The 19,773-nt window shown below is 29.1% G+C and overlaps 2 protein-coding genes across 2 annotated transcripts; one reads left to right on the top strand and one right to left on the bottom strand.

The window, feature by feature from the left end:
- Positions 1-1,076: 1,076 nt before the first annotated feature.
- LOC124492384 (uncharacterized) lies at positions 1,077-17,229 on the bottom strand. The gene is made up of 15 exons (XM_075735293.1): positions 17,060-17,229; positions 16,411-16,995; positions 16,098-16,355; positions 15,888-16,011; positions 15,299-15,445; positions 12,789-13,378; positions 12,470-12,733; positions 12,270-12,393; positions 12,039-12,212; positions 10,192-10,439; positions 9,278-10,138; positions 9,113-9,212; positions 2,252-2,570; positions 1,796-2,189; positions 1,077-1,739 (listed from the first exon to the last, which is right to left on the bottom strand). The coding sequence occupies exons 1-15, from the start codon at positions 17,216-17,218 to the stop codon at positions 1,620-1,622; spliced, it is 4,467 nt and encodes a 1,488-aa protein (XP_075591408.1). The 5' UTR covers positions 17,219-17,229; the 3' UTR covers positions 1,077-1,619.
- Positions 6,690-9,019, top strand: RpL3 (ribosomal protein L3). Its single transcript, XM_047055256.2, has 6 exons — positions 6,690-6,818; positions 6,886-7,247; positions 7,496-8,066; positions 8,278-8,373; positions 8,572-8,691; positions 8,895-9,019. The coding sequence occupies exons 1-6, from the start codon at positions 6,816-6,818 to the stop codon at positions 8,937-8,939; spliced, it is 1,197 nt and encodes a 398-aa protein (XP_046911212.1). The 5' UTR covers positions 6,690-6,815; the 3' UTR covers positions 8,940-9,019.
- Positions 17,230-19,773: the final 2,544 nt, after the last annotated feature.

Raw genomic sequence — 19,773 nt, 5'->3', positions numbered from 1 at the left:
CGGAAAAAAATGAATTTTTTATCTACTGATTTTGACCAGATTTTTTGTCAACGACAAAATAACCAAACAAACAAAAAAAAATTGTCGTCCTAAAAATAAATTCAACAACAACAACAAAAAAAATTCGATAAACTTTGACATTCATTTCTTCGTTGCTCTGTGTTATTATTTAGTACATATATGTTCGAGTAAATTTCCTTTATGAATAGATATGTGATTTTTGTCACCACTAATGTACATCGTGCACACAATATATATATATTGTTGTGATGAAAGTTTGATGTAGAAATGAAGATTATCGTTGTATTTTTTTTTTGTCTGTTGTTTCGGTTGTCATTTGAAATTGAAAAAATTTTTCATCACTCATTAATGAAAAGCATACATATATAGTATATAGTAGTATCATTTATAATCTCAATATTTTTCTTGGTAAACAGAGTTATAGTAGCTCAAAATTAAAACAAAAAACTGAATATATCAATTACAGTGCAATATAAATGTTGTTGTGATTTATAATTTTTTTCTTTTCAAATTTAACCAATACACAAGGCCTGTATAAAACACAGAGATACACATAATAACGTAATGAAATTAATAAACAAGAAAAGGAAATTTAAATTTTCCCAATGTTGCTTGCTTATTTTTTTTTGTGGATAAACCTTGGTTTGTAATAATTTTTTTTTTGCAGAAATCAATCTGAAAACAATTCATAACACGAATCAAGGGGCCCTTATTGACTAACAAACAAAAAATCCTTCCGATTGCCAATGACTTCGAGGCGATCATCATGATTTTTAATCATAATAACTAGATATCATCAAAATAATTGTGAAAAATGAACTATAATGAAATGACGAAAAAAAAATCAATTCTAATCCTTGGATTTGAAATAATGAATAAGAATCATGGTCAAAAAAAATATTAAACATTAACGCCATCTATTGTATCTCGATCAAAATTTATCCAAACTTGATTTTTCATTTCAATGAAAAATCAGAAAATACATTAATAATAAAAAAAATTATCAAGATATCCAGAAACACTTTCACCATGAAAAAAATATTGATTAGATATAATAATAATTTAATTAATATTTTATTTGAATAATAAAGTTATTTTCACTCGATTGATTTGATCACTAAGTATTCATATGTATATATTTTTTTTTTTGATTATCATGATCAATCAATGATTGATTGAATGATTCCAATTTACAGATATTTTTTTTATAAAAACAATGATAATAAAATTGAATGAGCATGACTGATGATTTCGAACATTTTAAATAAAACAAGATTAATTATAAATATAATTGTATAAAATAGAGGTATCAAAATTATGGATAAATATCATATCAAGAAAAACATATAGGCACAAATCGGACTTTAATTCCAAAGATATCGAATTGTTGTATCGTCTTAGATTAATCAATTTTTTTTCACTCTTTTAAGAAATCATGATATTTTGGAGTGGAGAATCCATCCATAAGTTGATAATGATGATAACATGATAGGATATGGGTCCATTGAAACTCCATTTTTTGATATGATTCTGATTAATTTTTTTTTCATACTTATGGGTTAAATTCAGATATTTTTTTGGGTTAAATTGATGGAATTTTACAATTTACACGTTGATTGTTGCACAAATAGACGAAAATCCGCCATACTTGTTATTCCACGTAAATGACAAATGGCTGCTAATATCACAAATACATGGAATAATTGATGCGAATGAAACTAAAAACAAAACAAATTAGTATAAATCGAAAAATTGATTTGATAGAAACACTTACATAGAAATCAAATTTTCCTGGACAAAATCGTTCCGGTATACGCAATGCATATACAATAGCACCGATAATATAGAAAATGGCCATTGCTGTCAGACAAATAATTGCTGTACGAAATGATGAATGATAAAAAGTTTTATCATTGGAATGCATCCAAAACCAATGTACAGCAGGTATAAAACTGAAGAATGCATAGGAAAAAAATACCGTGGCACGTAATGGTCGATATTGTGGTTCAGAAAATTTTGCCGAAAACGATACAGTTACGGAAGCGGCACAAAGGAAAATTGTCATTATTGTATAAGTGATTTGTGAATAGAATGAACAATAGAACGCATAATAAAGACAAGGAACAATTGAGCCGGCAATCAACAATGAAATGCCACAATAATCCAATCTATGAAAATGAAAGAAAACGAATTAAAAAATGAAAAGTTAAAAATCACTTAAAAAACTTACTTGCAAACCAAAATCAAAACCTGATGTGAATGACATGCAAGCGTATGGTAACAAGTGGAAAATGCCAAACAAAGTATTGCAGTGGAGAGGAAAATACCTAGCATTATTTTATCAATCATTGGTATGGTTGCATAAGCACTGGCTACAAATAAATAGATGCTTAATAATAGAAAACAAATACATCCAAGGCCATGGGTCCATATATTCATTGTTTCCGTATGTAAACGAAAAATTGACCAAAAACATGCTTTGAATGAAGCTAATGGTGGTCGATGGCCAAATAATAAATAATCATTATCCTGTAACCATTGTGGTAGATGATTAAAATGTCGTAGATTCCATGCATTATGTAACATATTCATCATCGCATGCTCCATATTACCAGCTTTTTCAACCAATTTTTTCGATACCATCATTAATTGATTTGGATGATGGATCTGATGACCAAAATTATCATCATTATCCATTTGCTGATGACCGCGTAGCCTTACACCGATATTATTAGTCGATGATGATGATTTTGTTTGATCACCATCACAAGCATCGAGATAATTTGATTTGTCCATTTGTTCAAAAATGGTGGCCGTTGCCGTAACAGATGATTCGGCATTTGGGGGCATGATTGATGTTTGTCCTGTTGGATTATCGGCAACGACAATGATTGTAATGTCTTCCTTGTTTTTTTCGTCGTTATTATTACTATCTGGAACAGTAGTAACTGTAATTTGAATCGACCGATTGTCGTCAATAAATTGTTTGTTATTGTTTTTGTTGTTTTCTGGAATAGTCTAAAAAAATATCAAAATATGGAAAAATTTAATTCAATTGTTGATTGAAAAAAATTTTATGCATATAAAAATAACATACAACAATATCGGACATGTTTCAATAGTTTATCTGCCGGTCATATACCACAATAATATACAAATAAATTCAACAAACAAAATGGATTTTATCAATATTAACAACAACCAAAAATGTTGAAATTATGAACAACCAATCAATAAAGAATGATGATGGATAATCTACTATCGAGAAAATTCATGTATGATGATCGAATCTGATTATAATATAAGTAAGGATAGACAATGACTAGATAATAAATACAACCAGATCTCTACAATCAATTAACTGATCATGTCCGAAAAAACCAGTATATTCAACAACCTATTCTCATCATCATCATAACCATCAATAGGTGCAAGTTAATAGTTGATTTTGTTTTCAGTCTAAATGGTTAATAACAAAAGTTATTAAATTGTCATCAACATTGTTTGATGTCAACAAATTTAAGATTGAAAAAAAATGACCAATTCAATCTAATCCTATCACTATCACTATCTTTATTCACTATAGTATGATAACTTTGACGTTCAAAATATTGAGGAAATGAATGACGTATATGTATATAAAATGATAATTCCATGATGATGAAAACTACGAAAAAAACACGGTTTATGATGTTAATCGTTTTTTGTTTTCGTTGTTTTCAAATCTCAAGTGCAACCATAGGTTTTTTTCTGACAAATAATAAATTTCATAGTAATCATGAATAAAAAAAAAATTAACTATCCGCATAATATTAATATATACGTCAATCGAGATCAATTACAAAACACACACACATACAAAAATATATTTGGGAATTTTATTTCACATAGAATTTTACTCAATAACAAAAAATACGTAATTATTTGATCATGTTTAAAGCTAAAGGTTTTTCTCATACACAAACAAACACGTGATATTAATAAGGAAAATGTTAGAAATGATAAAAAAAACCGGACAAACAAATATAAATTTAAAAAAAAACATCATCATGAAATTTATAATCGATTTTCATTTTTAATTTAAAGATTTTTTGTTACTTACCAATTTTCAAAGTTAAAGATAGAAGATCCAATGTATGATGTGATAAAATGTAGTGAGACAAAAAAAACAACAACCAAGTTTATCATTCAAAAAAAAAAGATTGACAATGATGATTGTTTTAGACTTTGAATGAAATATACATGATGAGGATATTATTATGATGGTTAATAATTTTCATTTGTTCGTCTTGCAACAACACCATATACAAGAAAAAACAGATGATTAAAATAAAAAAAAATTGAACAATTCAAATTAAACGAAAAAAAAATATAAATCTTATGTGAAAAGTTTCTGTCTGCCATTGCCAATGATTGTTGAATGAATGTTGAGTAGTAGATGTGATGAAAAGAAGAAAAAAAATATAAACCGGTTATCATCGAATTTTTTTTTTTTTTTTTGATATTTGCGTAATATAAAATTTACAATTGACGTTTAATCGATTTTTTTTATTACTTGTTTTGACAAATTCAACATTTGACAAATAATAATTCGATGACGACAAAGTCATTCGTCGTTGATAATGACGTGGTTAATGATTGTGGAAAAAATTTCATTTCATTTCATTTTATTCATCGTTGACATTTGCATGCTGTTTATGAATGATTTTTTTTGATATATTTTATTAATATGAAATGTAAATGATTAATGTGAATTTTAATTTTTTTTTATCACTTTTTATTCGGCAATTATCAATAAAATAAAGATGATTGATTTTTATCAATCTAGTTCAATGACAAATTTCATACGTGTAAATAAATGTATGTTTGAACAATAAATAAATGGTGGTTAGATAGATTATAATTATTAGATTAAATGTCGTCTTATCTGTTGATAAATATCAATGATGATGATATAAATCAAAGTTTGTTCATAATTTTATGTTTGAAACTTTTTTTTCCAATTTGGTTTGATTTACGTTAGTTTGTAATTATGATCGTGTTCGATGTAGTCAAATGATAATTAGACGTTTTACATTGATATAAAATTTGGATCACATTCAAATATATACAAACACACACACACAGTGAAAGTGATGGCACGAATCACAATCTGGAACGATGGCTATATCGCTGCAAACACTATCACGGATATATTTGTGATGAGAGTTTTTTTGTTTTGTTCCCATTGGTAGAAAAAAAAATCAATAATGAAAAAAAAAACAACAACTACTCTGATTTCAGTTCATTCACATTTGAATTTTTCTTCTTCTCTGTTTTTTTTTCATTCAAGAAAATATAAAAAAAAGTTGACTTGGATTTACCACTTATACTGCGTTGCTGTCGGGCAACCAAGATTTAGAGTTTTTTATGAATTCGAATGATTAAGGTCATCGAACATTTGAAATGGAGAGAAGAGGAACGAATTTTGAAGAAAAAAAAATTCGGAAACGATGATTATGTAAGTAACCTCGAACTTTTAAGGAAGTTTTCCACTTTTCTATGTCGATGTTGTTGATAATATCATAGGAATCAAGAAAAAAAAATATCTAAGAGAAAAAAACAAGATTTTCCGAAACAACATGCATTTATAAGAGTATGGAAAGATGTATGAAAAAAAAATTGCTTTCAATGGCAAAAATTTTTAAATAACAACTAATAACTGAACCAATGATGATGATGATGTTTAAATGTTTTGATAATCTAGATAGTAATCAAAATCTAGTTTAGCTAAAAGATGCTGCAATGCACTTTCCTACATGAATATATTCATGTGACTATCATGACCATGAAAAAAAAGGATGAAATTATTTTATTTTTCTTTGAATAAGTTTTCTGCAATTATCGTGAAGTATATTTCATTAAAATCTGATTACAGAATTCAAACAAATATAATAAAAAATTAATTAAACTAATTCAAAGAAATTCAAAGAATTTTTTTCCAACAACACTTTTGATAATGGAAACATTTTAACATTGCTTTTAGGTTGTGAAATTTGGCTCACATATGTTGTCGTTATCACATTATTATTTATTATTAATTGGAAGCAAATACATCTGTGATGATGGACTATGCTCATAACAATCGTTGATTTGTATGAATGGGAGAAGAAAATCGATTGTCCACACGTGTTGATTATTTATTTATTTAGTATCATCCATTATTTACATATTTCAAATTAATCAATGATAATTTTTTTTAAAAGCAAGGAAAACAAAGCAAATTAACACTTACAATGTATACAAAAATTTTTCACCAATTGTTTATCACCAAAATATGAATGAAATGGCATTTGTTGTTAAATATTCCAAACATGTAACATTTTTGATGTTTCGGATATTAAGATTCGAACTGCAATTTTTCTTGTTATTTGGCTGTTTTTTGAATCTTTTCATAAAAATTATGAAATTCTTCTATCGTATACTGGCAGCCATTAAAAGTTGGTATTATTTTAATCAGTTTTTTTCAATTCTTTCAATTTTCGGGTAAACCAGTTTGAAATTAAAAAAAAAATCCTTTACAGCGTCTAGATACACCTAAGAAAGCAATCAATGTCAACTTAGTTTTCGTAGTTTGTACATGCGCACATCACTGTCTGAACATGCATGTGTTGGCATGCTTTTTGCTAGCATGCAGAAAAAATCATCAAGTTTCCTTTTCCCTGACACGCTTGTTCACTCTGGTCGACGTGATTTAGGATTGCTGTGTGTTTTTTTTCTAATTTTTGTATTTGAGTTTTTTTTTAATTTAAAAAATGGTATTAATTTTTTGTTACCGATTTTTGCTGACTTAATATATTCATCGTATTAATTTATTTTATATAGTCTCATCGTAAATTTTCGGCACCGCGTCATGGTTCTTTGGCATTTACTCCAAAAAAACGAAGCAAGCGTCATCGTGGTAAAGTCAAGGCTTTTCCCAAAGATGATCCAACCAAACCGATTCATTTGACCGCATTCGTTGCCTATAAAGCGGGTATGACTCATATCGTTCGTGAAGTCGATAAGCCGGGATCAAAAGTGAATAAAAAAGAAGTTGTTGAAGCTGTAACGATCTTGGAAGCACCACCAATGGTCGTTGTTGGTGTCGTCGGTTATATCGAAACACCGAAAGGATTACGTCCGTTCAAGACTGTTTGGGCTGAACATTTAAGTGAAGAATGTCGACGACGATTCTACAAGAATTGGTAATAATTTAAATTTAATTTACTGTTGGTTTTCAATTTAAGCTTGATTCGAATCGATTTCATCGTGCTCCGCTGTGGAACCATAAATTTTTTTTTGTCCGGTTTCATATGAGCTACTGATCTCTGATCTCACTACGAATCGCATTTAATTTGAATGTGCTTCCGCTCGCCATAATAATGGTGATGAGGCTATTCTTGTCGACTTTGGTTTTCTGAATTTTTTCCCATTTATTCAATTTGAATTATAGGTACAAATCTAAGAAAAAGGCTTTTTCCAAGTATGCAAAGAAATGGGCCGATCCTGCTGGCAAACGTGAAATCGATCAAGATTTGGCTCGAATCAAGAAATATTGTAGTGTTGTGCGTATAATTGCTCACACCCAGATGAAAGTAATGAAAAAACGTCAAAAGAAATCTCATGTTATGGAAATCCAATTGAATGGTGGCACCATTTCGGATAAAGTCGATTGGGCACGTGAGCATTTTGAAAAGCCAATACCAGTTGAAAATGTGTTTGCACAAGATGAAATGATTGACATTATCGGTGTGACTAAAGGTAAAGGCTACAAAGGTGTAACATCACGTTGGCATACGAAGAAATTGCCACGAAAGACCCATAAAGGTCTTCGAAAAGTTGCTTGTATTGGTGCATGGCATCCAAGCCGTGTGCAATTTTCGGTTGCACGTGCCGGTCAAAAAGGTTACCATCATCGAACCGAGATAAACAAAAAGATCTACAAGATTGGCAAAGGTGGTAAAGATGCCAAAAACAATGCCTCCACCGAGTATGATATTACCGAGAAAAACATTACTCCAATGGTAAGCAAATGTTATTTTTTATAATTTTCATCCTGTGATACTAAAATTGTGATGATAAAAAAAGTGTTTTATCCTTGCACCTAAAAAATTCGTTTTTTGCGAATTTAGCATTGCGGATAACCAGGGCGGACTGAGATTTTTCTTTTACTTATCATCTAATTCAATTTTCAAAATCCATTTTAATGCAAAATCCTTGGTTTTTTTTGTACAGGGTGGCTTTCCGCATTATGGTACAGTCAATTGTGATTACATAATGATCAAAGGATGTTGTACTGGGCCGAAAAAACGCGTGTTGACTCTTAGAAAGGTAAATTTTATTTTTAATAATTCCTTATTTTATTTTACTCAAATACATAATGATGATAATATCATATAGAGCCTTTATTTTAAAATAATGAAAAATTCAGTGACTATGAAAATGATAGGACTGATTCATCAATTTACACTTTTAAAATTTAATCTTTTATTATGAATGAAAATTAATTTTTTTTTGCCTTAAATCTAGTCACTATTGGTGCATACCAAACGTTCGGCATTGGAAAAGATCAATCTAAAATTTATCGATACATCATCAAAATTCGGTCATGGCAAATTCCAGACCATACAGGAAAAGAAAGCTTTCATGGTAAGTTTATTTTAAGAATTTTCTTGGAAAAATGGCAATCTTTGTTTTCTGGTTCTAAATGATGAATGCATTTGCACGGAATTTATACGATGAAGATAATTTTCTCAATGCTTTCTGCCTTCCTTCTGATTCATTTTTTTTAAATATCGTTTTATTGACATCAATTTGCATTATTAATGGAATGTTTTTTCTTCACAAACCAGGGTCCACTCAAAAAAGATCGTTTGGCTGCAGAAGAAAAAGCTTAAATGTGGAAAAATGTCGATTTTTTCTATTATTTTACAAAAAACAGTCTTCAATAAAAATGAAAATAAATTAAATGACAATATATCTATTCTATTATGACGCTTGTATATTTATATAAAATTATTATTTTTGATTTCCATTGGCCGTAATTTTCAATCAATATTATCGATCAAGTCTCGATCTTTGGTTTCGGGTAGAAAAAATGTTCCAATAGCTGCCGTTAATGATAAAACTGTGAACATTATGATCGTATTTGTCAATCCAAATGACATTGTCTGTGTTAATAATAATCAAGTGATCAAAAATTAGATTTCCAAAAAACAAAACATTTTCAAATTACCAAATCTTTGACAAATGGTGCAATAGTAGAACCGGCACGAGCTGAAATTGAACATGAACTGACACCAGATTGACGAAGTTTTGTTGGAAATATTTCTCCCGCATGAATATAGATGGCATTAAAGGTGGCAAATATGAACATTTTTCCCAACATACTCAATGATATCAACAGGATATCATTCTCAGATAGATCATCACATAATAAACGGAATATAGCTATGGTTGCATAACAGGAAGCTGCTGAAACTATGGTTGAAATTATAAATGCTTTTCGTCCGATGTATCGCATTCCAATCAAGCTGATTACAACGCTTGGTATTTCCACAAGGCCGGCCAAAGCAAAATTAATGAATATATTACCACCAATGATCTCCACGTTTAATGAAAATCCATGATAGATAAAACCGTTGACGAAAAATGAAAACCATAAAATCAATGTCATCATACAGTATTTCTTATTGGTCACCATTGACCATAATGTCATGAATTTTTCGCTATCTGATTGTTCTTGTTCTTGTTCTTCCACTGCTTTTCCGGTGGTGATCAATTTCGAAGCTTTGTTTTTCAATGATTCGAATTTGTATTCAAATTCTTTGACAACTTCAACACGATTGTTGCGTTTACATGCCTCTTTCAGAACTGATTTAGCCCGTTCATATTTTTCATTGGCCAACAACCATCTTGGTGATTCCGGTAGGTATGGTAACCAAAAAAGGGCCATTACTGTCATACCTAAGGTTGCTACTAATTGGACTAGAACATAATTGTGTAGAATATATGCTAGAATCGGCAGTAAGAGGTATCCGACTATCCAGCCAAAATTACATCCCATAATTACGTCTGATCTTCTTTTGGTTCCCACCTGTTGTATTCAGGAACAATTAATCTGGTAAAATTAACATATAAGAAATTTACCGTTTCCATCAATAACATGTACAGACACATTCCACGGCCACTATCACCGAATCCAAGTATTAATCTGGCCAACGTATACAAATGGATAGATGGTGATAGAATCAATAGAAGACCACCAAGTAATTCGAATGCGATGGATATTTGTAAGGCAAATTTTCTACCACAATGATCAGAAATCCATGCAATTATAATGCCACTAAATACATAACCCAATTGATACATGGATTGTGCAAATGATCGTAGCCATTCTTTGCCACAAATCAGACCAAACTAAAAAATACAAAAATTATCATCTTTTTCAAAATTATTATTATAATATTTAAACATTACCTTCGATGTAACTGTTTCATCGAATTCGATCGAGTTATTGTAGATTAATTTCGAACAATAATGCACATTATCACATGATAATGATGATGATGATGATAATGATAATGATGATGATGATGTGTGCGTATAATTGGAGATTGAACTTGGTGTTGAAGAAAAATTGGATATTGTGGAAAAAGTATTAGTATATAACGAATCGAGATCTTTATTTATCGTAAACGAATCAACAGCTGTTGTGGTTGAGATGATGATTGGATGAACACAATGATAATCGGTATTAGCTGCCTGAAAAACGTAACCCAAATTGTTGATTGTTGTCAAAATATAGGCGACAAAATAGAAAATGGTTATATTCATTTGCCACCGGCCAAAACCACCGGTCAAATCATTTGAATTGATTTGTTTATCTCCGTTTTCAACATTCTCATCACCATTTTCCAATTTTGTAGCCATATTTGATCACCACTACTTGCTGAATGTTTTTCTTGTTTTTGTTGTTGAACGTTTCAATTTTCTTTGTTGTCGTCGTTCTTATTTCGTACTATACTCCAAATCGTCATGCCATATTGCTGCTTTGAAATAATCAACCACCACTTTAATCAACATTCAATAATTCGTTTTGTACACCTCCTTTACACTTCAATATTAGCTGAATGAATCAAATTGAAATTCAATCACACTTTGAAATGCCGAAAAATAAAGCAACTACAAATATCGCACTGAATCTCAGATTTATTTCCACTCGACGAATACTTTGCTTTTTATTTATATCGTCAAGGTTGTGATTATATATACGTTTTGTTTGTTTGATATAAAGCATAGGGTGAATTCAATCATCGACTAGATTTGTGGTTTTTTTCTTTCTGTAACAGGAATACATTATCATCATCATGATGATGATCATGATTTTCATGTAATTGTTTATCTCTGGTTTATGTCTGTATGTATGTGTTTGTAATATCCGCCGGTTTTTTTGTACACTGATAATAATAGTGTTCGTGTTTGTATAGGGTTTTCAAGGATTTTCCGCTTTTAAGCGTGGTGTCATCCACTCATCATTAATAATGTTTTTTTTCTATTTATTTTATCATCACATGGCTTATATTATTTTCATTATGATCTCTGTGTTTAATATGATGCATTTTGATGCAATATTCATTTATTCATTTTTAATTAATAACAACAAACTCATATAAAAATGCTAAATATTTTCAACAAATTTTTTTGTTTTGTTTTTTTGGACTTTTGTATCCAAACAAATTTAAATCATTTGGTGCATTGATATTTTGATGATTTTGATAGTCACAAGATGTGATTCACAATAAAATTTATTGATTTATGAATTGATTGAAAAATTTCCGATACACACACACACAAACACATACAATTATATGACAGACAAATCGTTCGATTATTGATAAGGTCAATGGTTAGATATATTACGCATTTTTTATTTCAATTTATTTATCATGAGTTTTTTCACCCATAAAATACATATAACTACTATAATTCTTTACTGATTGACAAGAACATTGCCTTGAATGCATCTGTTATTTCTTCACCGCTTGGTCGAATTTGATCCGGTGGTAATAGAAATCCATATTCACCTGTATCCCTCAATTCTACTTGGTATGCATATGGTATTGATGCCTTTCCATGTGCCCAATCAATACTTTCTCCAGAGGAAACATCTTGAAATTTGATAGAACCTTATCGTAATAATAGAAACAAATTTTCATATTACTTACATAAAACTTGAGCCGAACTTCCATATTGAAATCTGGTTTTATACCGTTTATATAAAGCTTCCGTAGCGATTTTGGCCTTTTCACTCAGCTTTTCAACATGTGGTGAATTTTTTATCTCATGTCCCTTTTTTATTAATTGCAAATTTTTTATAAAAGAATTTTTATAGACGATCTTAGAAATAAAAACAGCACACACTTACCCAAGGATAGAGCCATAATTGATTATAAGAATGAACAGCTATATATACTTTAACACGTTTTCCCAATTTTTTCTTTATAAAATCAGCTTCTGCTCGTATTTCTGGTTCAGAAAATGCTTTTTTCCCTGAATAGGTCTCTGAACACAGATAACTACTACTTCCTTTTTTACCCCAATGAAAGTCATAATTTCGATTTGGATCTACACCGCGACAATCAGAAATCGATCGTCCATTTATTGATCGCGTTTTTCTCCAAAGGCGTCTCTAAACATTCATTATTTTCTGTCAATGTATAGTAGTGTAAATTTATCCTACTCACTTGTATGTGGCTATATTCATAACCATCAACATTTAATACTGGTGTAATATAGAAATCGAATTTTTTTATCAATTGAAGTGTATTCAGATCGGAATTTATAACACCATTGACTAATTGCTGAGCAAAGTAGGTTACCACAGCCGTTGAGATCCATTCACGTGCATGAATTCCTCCTTGAATGTAGATGACAGGTTTTTCACTTTCTTTTGAATCACTAATGCGTATGTAATATATTGTTCTTTTTTCATAAGATTCACCTAAAACAAATTTCTCCGCAAGATTATTACTTTTTTTACTTAGTTCGTCCATAAATCGATTAATATCTTCATAACGATGATATTTAGTCCAGAATCCAGCAATTGCTTCACTAGTATTGTCAACTTTATTATTAGCATTAATTGATTGAAATAAATGATCAGCTTTAATTAATGCCTTTCGTTCATTTTCAATCAATGTTTCAACATTTGAATGCAATATTTCAGATCGAATGTGTCGATTTTGAAGATATTTGTTAACTTTATCACGATTTTGTGATGTTATCATTATATGAGCTGTAAAATTATTGATGGGCGCTGGTTCTTGCCAAAAATCTACCTGTTGAATTTAATTTAATCTATATCAAACCTTCATTCTCAAACAGGAACTTACTTACATTCATATGTTGTTTTAACGGTAATAATTGATCAATTTGTTTTCCATTATTTAAAATTACTCGAATCACGGCTGCGCTTTTGTAATTATTATTTTCAAAATTCTCTGGATCATTATCATGATTATTTTTTTCGGTTTGAACGTTACAAACCAAAACAAGAATCCAAAGAACAACAATTATTTTCATTTTTCACTTTTTCAAATACAGTGACTGGAAATATGATACAAAATTTATACGTCTGAATTTCTGGTATTTGATTTATAATCTTCATTCAACCTTGTCGGTGTGTTTGTTCACGATATTCAACCCAATGAACCCTAAAAAAATATAAAAGTTATTATATGGCTAAAATGTGAAAAAAATATTCCGCTTGGTTTATTGTTGTATGTTTGTGGTTTAAATTGAGATTCATCCATTTTCGATGGAAACAGATTTTCAGAAGAAATTTTTGAAAAAAATGATTCCATTTCTCTCTTTGGTCGACGTTGTCATCATACACAAATATTTTTCAAATAAATTAATGATTATACTGATTTGACTGGTTGCTATTGTTGTTCATGTTTGTATTACAATTTTTTTTTTTTGAAAATAAACTTTCAACTTCTTGGGAGAATATGAGGCAAACATTTTTTTTTGTTATTATTTTAAAAATAACTTTGGTTCTTTCATTCATCCATTTCTCCATACTTCCCTCTCTCTCTCTCTCTCACACACACACACACAATGTGTAAAATGTCAACACGATGGTGATGAGAATAGAAATTGTCCTTTAAAAAAAATCTGTTTTCATTAAGAAGAATATAAATTGTTTATATAGATAGTTTTCTCAGTTTCATATGCGAACTTAAGCATCTGATCACACGATATCTATGTCGTATTTGTGTTTGAAGAATAATGAGCTTATTTTTAAAATCAAGTTAAAAATAAAATTGACACATTGTACACACGAATAATGATGTTGATGGTCATTTCTAATAATGAATATGTTGTTCAATTCTACAAATTCCTATAATTATTATTTCGCATCTTTTTTTGAAAAAAATTGATGATTATAAACATGAATAGAAAACGTTTGAAGAAAAAGATTTTACTAGACATATTCTAATGGCTATTTTATTAGATTAGATTCTTTCGATTGTGATGATTGAATCTCAATCGATTGATCATTTGTCAACAAAAAGAAGGGTCCTTAGAGACCTTTGGTTATTCACCATTATAACGATCACATTACCATAAATATCAGTGGTTTTCAACCTTTTTCTGATAAAAGATATATAACAAAGAAGTCAATGGTATAATGCTCCAGTGTACTATTAAAAAATTCGGGCATGCGGTTGAAAACATGTCGATTTCAAACAATAACTTCAACATAGAACAACACAGAGCAATCTGATCTTGATCAAATTCTCATCTGATTTTATTACTTACACCATTATATAACATCAAATTTCGAGTAAACTCTATAAAAGCAATCATTTATCATCATCGATATCTTTAGAACACTTCCTTGTTTTTTTTTTGTATGTTAAGTGCCTTAAATGGTAAGCAAAATTTATCATCTAATCGTTTAGTGAATGTTTTTTTTTCTTTTATTTTTGTAATGTTCTTATTGAACATATTTTTAGACAATACAGTGTATGTAAAACAAGAATAGAAAATCTCCCCATTTTTCAATATAGCTCCTTTTATTTTGTTATTATATTTGTTATGACAATCCGATATTAAAGTATGGTGAAAAAAAATGATAAGATTATTCTTCGAATGGCAATTTTTCTTTTTTTTGTCGATGTTTTGGTTAAGTGAAATTTGTTGAATTATAAATCATTTTTTATGATCGCCAATAGCATTGCAATCATACCATCACCAGCTTCTTCACTAGTTGGAATAATTTGTTCGGGTGGTAATTGAAATCCATGTGAACCAGTATCGCGTAATTCAAGTGTATATGAATACGGTATCGATGCTGCACCATATGCCCAATCATCTCCAGCTCCAGCAGCAGCATCTAAAAAAAAATTAAGAAAAATTTAGATTTACAAACAAAATTTCATGTTATGATAATTAAGGTAAAGAAACTAATCGATAGAAAATTTGTCACAGCAAATTATAGTTGTCGACTATAGCAATTTTTTTTATTTGTTTGAAAAAACGCTGATTTTTCATTTATAGAAATGTTAACGAATAAAATGAATGCATAACAGTAAGATGAATGTATCCATAAGATGGATAGCAAGATCAAACCAAACCAATACAGATCGACGACAAATTAATTATATGTAACAGAAAAAGAATAAAACAAAGAAAACACAAAAAGGAAACATCAGAAATTCATTTAGCATGACAAGAATTCTTGTATCTTGTCTTTGAATAGGAAATTCATTTATCGTATTGTCACATTCATATTAACTAGTCAGTGAAATTCTAAATTCTCATGAGAAAAAACTTACATAAAACTGTCGTTGACATTCCGTAAATGTATTTGGATTGATAACGTTTAGCCATAGCATCGGTAGCCAATTTAGCCATACCATCTAAACGGTCATTGTCTGGTGTTTGTTTATCAGTGTAACCCTACATTGACATTGTTGTATAGAGGAAATTAGTTTTATTAACGATTAATTGACATTAATTGTAATCATTTGTCTTCTAATGCTTACCCATGGATAAAGTAGATATTGCCCATATGAATGTACAGCAACATACACTAAGGCTCGACCTTCTAAATGTTTCATAATATAATCGGTTTCTGCCTTGACTTCAGGTTCGGAAAATGCTTTTGTACCAGTATAGATTTCACTGCATGGATTGTTACTTGTTCCTTCCCCGCCCCATTCATAGCCAAAATTGCGATTTGGATCTGCACCAATACAAGAACTAGATTTTTGTATGGATCTTGTTTTTCGCCATAATCGATACTAAAATTCAAATATTTGTCATTATTAATGATTTTTTTTTGCAACAATAATTTACCTTTGTATGTGTGTATTCATAACCATCCGGATTGAGTAAGGGAACAATGTAAAAATCAAACGTTTCCATTAATTTTTTGATGTCAGCATCTTGATTTTCATAACCAGTGAGCAATCGATTTGCGAAATGTGTAACAAAAGCCGGTGAAATCCATTCACGAGCATGAATTCCTCCTTCAATAAATACAACCGGCTTCTTATCATCACTAATTGCTCCAATACGCATTAGATTCAATTCTCGACCTTCAAATGATTTTCCAAAATTGATTTTAGCCACCAAATTTGGATATTTATTCTGTAAATCATTCATAAGATTTTCAATTGCTTCATATCGTTGATAACTTTGCCAAAATCCAACAATTATATCTGTTTGAAGCGAATCACTACTGCGTAGCATTTCAAGTCGCTTTTTTGTTTTAGCCATCTGATCACGTTCATTTTGGACGACCGTACGTACATTATTGATAAGAATTTCATAGGCAATGTTACGTGATGAAAGATAATGCATTACACGTTGACTATTGTTTGGTGTTATCATGAGATCAGCAAATCGATTGATTTGATCGGGTCGACGCCAAAAATCTATCTGTTGACCCAAAAAAAAAAAATAATCAAAAAAAATCATATCATCTAGTTTGGCATGCACTTACATCATCTTCAAGATCCAATAATGAAATCATTTGAAAATGATTGACTGGCCGAACACGAATCACTTTTAGATCATCATATTGACTCAGGTTATCACTGTTAACAACCACTGCGTATAATGATCCAAGGATCAATAGTAGAATTTTCGAACAAACCATCATGAATAAGACAGATAAATGAAAAATTTGGATTTTGTCATCTTTTTTATATGATTTTTTCCATCTATCATATGATTAGTGATTTTGTAAATTTAATATTTTAATATTATTATTATGTTGATGATTTTTTATTGGATTTTATTATCACATTTATCATCAAAATATTAATATTATTACCGATCTTTATTTCTCTCACTAGATTACATTTGAATTTCATAATTATTATTGCATATATATTTGAATACAATAAAACGATTCAATTATTGCTTTAAACGACGACACATTTTTTATATTTTATGATCATTATGACCTCTTTCATCAATAACTTTTATGCTAAGTATTATCATCATATGAATTATATCTGGTGATCCAGATATGATGAAAAATAAATGTATCAACGTCCGGTCAATTTGATTTTGTATTGATCAAATTGTGGCAATGTTTACCGAAATTGTTAATTTTATTTATGTATAGAATATCGGTTGAAATACATTGTCATTATTATTATCACCATTATATTGTTGTTATTATAGTTATGTTTTATTATATTACCATGTTTGTATATTCCAAGATTTCCTGAACCACCAAAATATTGGAAAATTCACCATATCGGTAATTGTGATGAGGAAAGAAAAAAAATCGATTGCAATTCTATTATATTTTTATTTTTTACTGTCTTCACCATTACGTTTGTTTTTCTATATTTGTTCTACTAATAGTTGGATAATGTAATTTTATTTCAAAAATAGAGGAAACGACTCTTTCCATTCATTTGCAAATCATAATGCTGTTGATTAAGAATTGAATTGAAGTTTTTTTTTTCTCGTTTCAAGACCGAGGAAATGGGAAATAATGGGTTTTTTCCATGCTTTGCAATTTTCATAAAATTGGAAATGACAATGAGAAGGAAATTTTCTTTGAAAATTCTTATTTTTAAGCGTTCTATCGAAATTCTTTCTTTTTTGCAAAAACTTGCTTGTTTTTTCGGGCCGAATGAACCGTTTATTTTTTGCTTTGAATTAAAACTTGAAATGAAATGAATTGAATTTTTCAAGTTTTTTCTTCACTCCATCATTATTATTCTCATCAACCCTAAAATTTTTTTTTTTTTTTTGAATGATGATTATGATGATGACAAACAATTGGATGTGGATTATAGTTTTTGGAATTTTTGTTTGTTTGTTTGTTTTTTTTATTCACATCCTTACTGATATTCAAATTAGTTATGTATATTTATGTGCGTGTGCATTTGATGATATTGGATTGTAAAGTTTCATCAGTCATTGCCACTTATAATGATATTAAAAAAAAAATATTAAAATTAATCATAATAATATGCGTTAGACGAGATTATATATTTAAATTCAGATGATCATGCATTTGATTTGATTAGATTTTTATTTCATCGCTGTTTAGTTTATTTATTAATAGTTTTTATTGTTTGTTTGTATGCCATGATCTTTGGCATTTTTTTTTTTACTATTTTGATCATTTATCCAATCTTATGATGATGATGATGAATTACAAGCTTTCAAATTTATTCTCATTTGCAATAAAAGATTTTTGCTGTTGTTGTTGTTGTTGTTGCATTTGGTTTAACAATATCCGTGATCGATAAAATTTAGTGATCGATTTTTATGGTTTCAGATGGTGTTGATTGTTTTTTCTTTTTTTTTTTTGAATGTAATAAATTTCCAGAAACTGCTATCTTATTATAGGTTTAATTTAATAGCCCAATTCGATTGATTTTACATTGTTCTAATAAATGTATTGATCGAGTAAAAAGAAAAACAAGACCAAGACAAAAACTAAAAACTTTTAAATGAAATTTTAATATTAATTTAAAAAAAAATAAACACAAGTCTTATTATTATCAGCTCTGATGACAGTATTTCACTGTTTTTATTCTGTTCTTTTGTTTTTTTTTTGTATACCACAAAAATTGAAAACTTTTTCCCAAATGAAAATATTTGATGAAACTTGAATCGTTGATTTATAAAGTTACAGAATACAAATTCAAATACAAATTAAAGTGAAAGTTTTTCATTTTAACCGGAAAAATTCATTTCATTTCAAATTGATTTGAATTTGTTGTCACAACAAAAACGGAGTGAATGGATGAAAATTTTTTCATTTAATTTTTTTTGGTGTTCATTTTCATTCTGTTTTTTTTCTTAATACATTATGCAAATGAATCTATTTTATTTTGTTTTCACTGTTTCTGAATTTCATTGAATAATGAAGATGGAAAAAAAGAAGGTGGAAAATGACATAAACAAAATCATTTTGCTTGTAATGTTGATGGATGAAAATTCTGATTTGCCTCATCTAATTTTCTCTGAATTCAGAAGATATTTGAGAAAGTTTATTGTGAACAACGATTCCTATTCCAAGTGATTATTTAAATTTTAAAAATTTTAAATCATATTTTTTTTTATTTGGTTTGTTGAAAACAATTTAATGTTAAATAGATTTCATTTTAAAAGAAAGACTACATTGTAACACAATATCCATTTCATTTTATTCATTCAAGTAATTTGCTAATGAATTTCCACTTG

This window comes from Dermatophagoides farinae, chromosome 1, assembly GCF_024713945.1.
Source record: "Dermatophagoides farinae isolate YC_2012a chromosome 1, ASM2471394v1, whole genome shotgun sequence".
NCBI classification, from domain to species: Eukaryota; Metazoa; Arthropoda; class Arachnida; order Sarcoptiformes; family Pyroglyphidae; genus Dermatophagoides; species Dermatophagoides farinae.
This window is presented reverse-complemented; position numbering and strand designations above follow the sequence as displayed.

What these genes read in the sequence shown, in the direction of transcription:
- RpL3 (XM_047055256.2), top strand. An exon ending in AGAAAAACATTACTCCAATG is followed by an intron (nt 8,067 to 8,277) that starts GTAAGCAAATGT and finishes TTTTTTGTACAG; the next exon opens with GGTGGCTTTCCGCATTATGG. An exon ending in AGGAAAAGAAAGCTTTCATG is followed by an intron (nt 8,692 to 8,894) that starts GTAAGTTTATTT and finishes TTCACAAACCAG; the next exon opens with GGTCCACTCAAAAAAGATCG.
- LOC124492384 (XM_075735293.1), bottom strand. Translation starts at nt 17,218, where the DNA reads ATGATGGTTTGTTCGAAAATTCTACTATTGATCCTTGGATCATTATAC. An exon ending in ATGAATACACACATACAAAG is followed by an intron (nt 16,356 to 16,410) that starts GTAAATTATTGT and finishes TTTGAATTTTAG; the next exon opens with TATCGATTATGGCGAAAAAC. An exon ending in AATTATGGCTCTATCCTTGG is followed by an intron (nt 12,394 to 12,469) that starts GTAAGTGTGTGC and finishes TTAATAAAAAAG; the next exon opens with GGACATGAGATAAAAAATTC.